The following is a 2,776-nucleotide window of genomic DNA, read 5'->3' on the forward strand; positions in this document are numbered from 1 at the left end:
AGTTGTCCTCATTCTTTAACAAGTGTGTTGGTCAGACATGTGGATGGTTAAACTTCACTACAACTTTCACCTTTTTCAGAGAGAAGATCCCAACTCTGTATGATAGAAAATTTATTCTATCCAAAAGCGTGTCACTGAAAAAGTGACCAAACAGATGGGCAGAGAGTCAATTGGATTTGGATTTGAGAAAAATGTTTCATCTTGACTTTATTAATTAGTGAAATTTACAGCAACCTCTTATTTACATCTATATAGAATATATTCAAATAAAATAGTTGCGGTTCAGAAGCTTAGATAAGGGGGGAAAAGGTAGGAAAAAATTAACTCTGACTTTGTTCTCAGGCAAAAAGTGTTTCCCAAGGAAAATATATTACATCAAGCTTGGAGGAAGATTGATTAGATAAAATGAGGAGATGTTTAGGTATGGAATAGAACAAGACTAGGGTTCAGATATATGCGAAATGCTACAAAGGAGAAGATTTAATCAGCTGAGTTAGGAGATGCTCCTCTGAATGAAGAGATGAAGGCCTCTGGTTTTCTCCGTGCTTTTTAGTTTCCATCATTCATTGAGTTATCTTATTTGATTGAGAAAACTTCAATCTTTTTGGCCATGTTTTTAAGGGCTTCTTTCACCTGCTTGTTCCTCAGGGTATAAATGAAAGGATTCAACATGGGGGCTACTGAAGTACTGAGCACAGCCACCCCTTTGTTTAAAGCCACCCTTTCCTTTGCTGAAGGTTTGACATACATGAAGATACAGCTCCCATAAGAGATGGAGACCACCACCATATGGGAAGAGCAAGTGGAAAAGGCTTTTTTTCTCTGTTGCGGGGAGGGGATTCTCAGAATCGTCCTGATAATGTTCATATAGGAGAGAATCACTAAAACAAGTGTGACCAGCAGTGTCAAAGTAGCTAAAGCTAATGTCAACAGTTCTAATAACTTTGTGTCTGTACAAGAGAGCTGCAGAAGAGGTGATACATCACAAAAGAAATGATCTACCATATTAGCAGCACAGAAATCCAGCTGCAGACCCATGATGATGGGTGGAAAAATAATAAGGAATCCAGCTAGCCAGGAAGAGAGGACAAGCAAAGTGCAGACTCTGGGACTCATGATGGTTGTGTAGTGTAGTGGCTTACAGATGGCAACATAGCGGTCATAAGACATGGCAGCCAGAAGGAAAAATTCGGTTGCTCCAAGGAAGATAGTAAAAAACAGTTGGGCTGCACAGCTATTGTATGAAATTGTCTTGTCACCGGTTGTCATGCTGACTAGAAATTTAGGGATACAGACAGTTGTAAAAGAGATTTCTAAAAATGAAAAATTCCGGAGAAAATAATACATGGGGGTTTTCAGATGTGAATCCAGAAGTGTGAGGCTGATGATGGTCAAATTTCCAGTGACACTCAACACATAGGTAAAAAACAGAAGGAGGAAAATCACAACTTGCAAATCTGGGTCATCAGTCAGTCCTAGAAGGATGAAAGTTGTCACTGTTGTATGATTTTTCATCGCAGGTTTCTGTGCAAGTGAAATTTTTAAAATGAAGACGAGGGTCTAAAGAAATGTTTGCAACTTTTTGTTCCCTCTTCACACTCCATCATTAGCACTAGTTTGGAGAAATGAATCTATATAACTCTCTTGTAAATAAAGCTACATAATTTAACAGCAAGATGTCTGCTAAATAAAGGGACAGCATACAAATAAATAAGGTCATTGTAATGGACAAATATGGCCCTTGAAACTGATTTAATTTTTTTTTCTTTTCAATTCTTTCAAATCTGGGATCCAAAATGTTTCAGTTACATTCTTTATTATTCTTAAAATATTCTGGTATTTAGAAAAATATATCTAATATTCCAGTTTATACCTTTTCAGCTACTCTGACTCTTAAATATCAGCAATTTCTTTCCATCTAGTTTTTCCAGTATTTAGATCTTTCTATTTTCGCTCTTCATTTATTTCCTTTTGTATATTTGCTTTGAGATAAGCCAGCCCCCTAGAACATACCTCTATCTTTATCTCTATCTGTGTGACACTGGGCTTACACATCATATAATCTCTTTATCTTAATTTCTTCATCTCTAAAATAAGGAAAATAATAGCACCTACCTCCCAAGGTTTTTATGAGGATAAAATGTGATGTTTGTAAAGTGCTTTATAAATCTTAAAGTGCTACATAAATGTGATATATGTGTATAAGTATACATACATATGTGTATTGTGATTGTTCAGTCATTTTTCAGTCACGCCCAACTATTCATGATCCCATTTGGGGTTTTCTTAGCAAAGATACTGGAGTGGTTTGTTATTTACTTCTCCAGCTCATTTTACAGATAAGGAAACTGAGGCAAATAGGGTTAAGAGACTTGCCCAGCTAGTAAGCATCTCAGTCCAGATTTGAGCTCAGGAAGATGAGACTTTCTAAATTCAGTCTCAGCTCTCTATCCATTGGCATAGAATAAGTACTTAGTAAATGTATGTTGATTGATGGAAGATATTTATCATATACTTCTTGAATGTTATTTCCTCCCAGATAAACATATTAAGGTCCTTCAACTGCTCCTCATATATCATGAACTCAAGGCTCTTTATCCCTTTGGTTACCCTCCTCTAGGATCTTTCCAGTTTATCGATGCCCCTTTTAAACTATGATTCCCAGAACTGAATATGAAGTCCCATATTAGGTCTGACAAGGACAGGGTTTAATGGTGTTATGATTGCCTCATTCCTGGAAACCATATGCTTCCCAGTGCACCCTGGGGAGGCCTTA

General features: G+C 36.9%; 1 protein-coding gene across 1 annotated transcript; it reads right to left on the reverse strand.

Annotated features, from left to right (window-relative positions):
* Positions 1-576: 576 nt before the first annotated feature.
* On the reverse strand, positions 577-1,518 carry LOC100025413 (olfactory receptor 6C74). The gene has a single exon (XM_007502975.2). It carries the CDS (start codon positions 1,513-1,515, stop codon positions 577-579), a length of 939 nt encoding a protein of 312 aa, XP_007503037.1. The 5' UTR covers positions 1,516-1,518.
* Positions 1,519-2,776: the final 1,258 nt, after the last annotated feature.

The sequence above is a fragment of the Monodelphis domestica genome, chromosome 5 (assembly GCF_027887165.1).
Source record: "Monodelphis domestica isolate mMonDom1 chromosome 5, mMonDom1.pri, whole genome shotgun sequence".
Taxonomy (NCBI): domain Eukaryota; kingdom Metazoa; phylum Chordata; class Mammalia; order Didelphimorphia; family Didelphidae; genus Monodelphis; species Monodelphis domestica.

Bases quoted from the DNA above. Each gene is read 5' to 3' on its own strand.
- LOC100025413 (XM_007502975.2), bottom strand. From the start codon at position 1,515: ATGAAAAATCATACAACAGTGACAACTTTCATCCTTCTAGGACTGACT.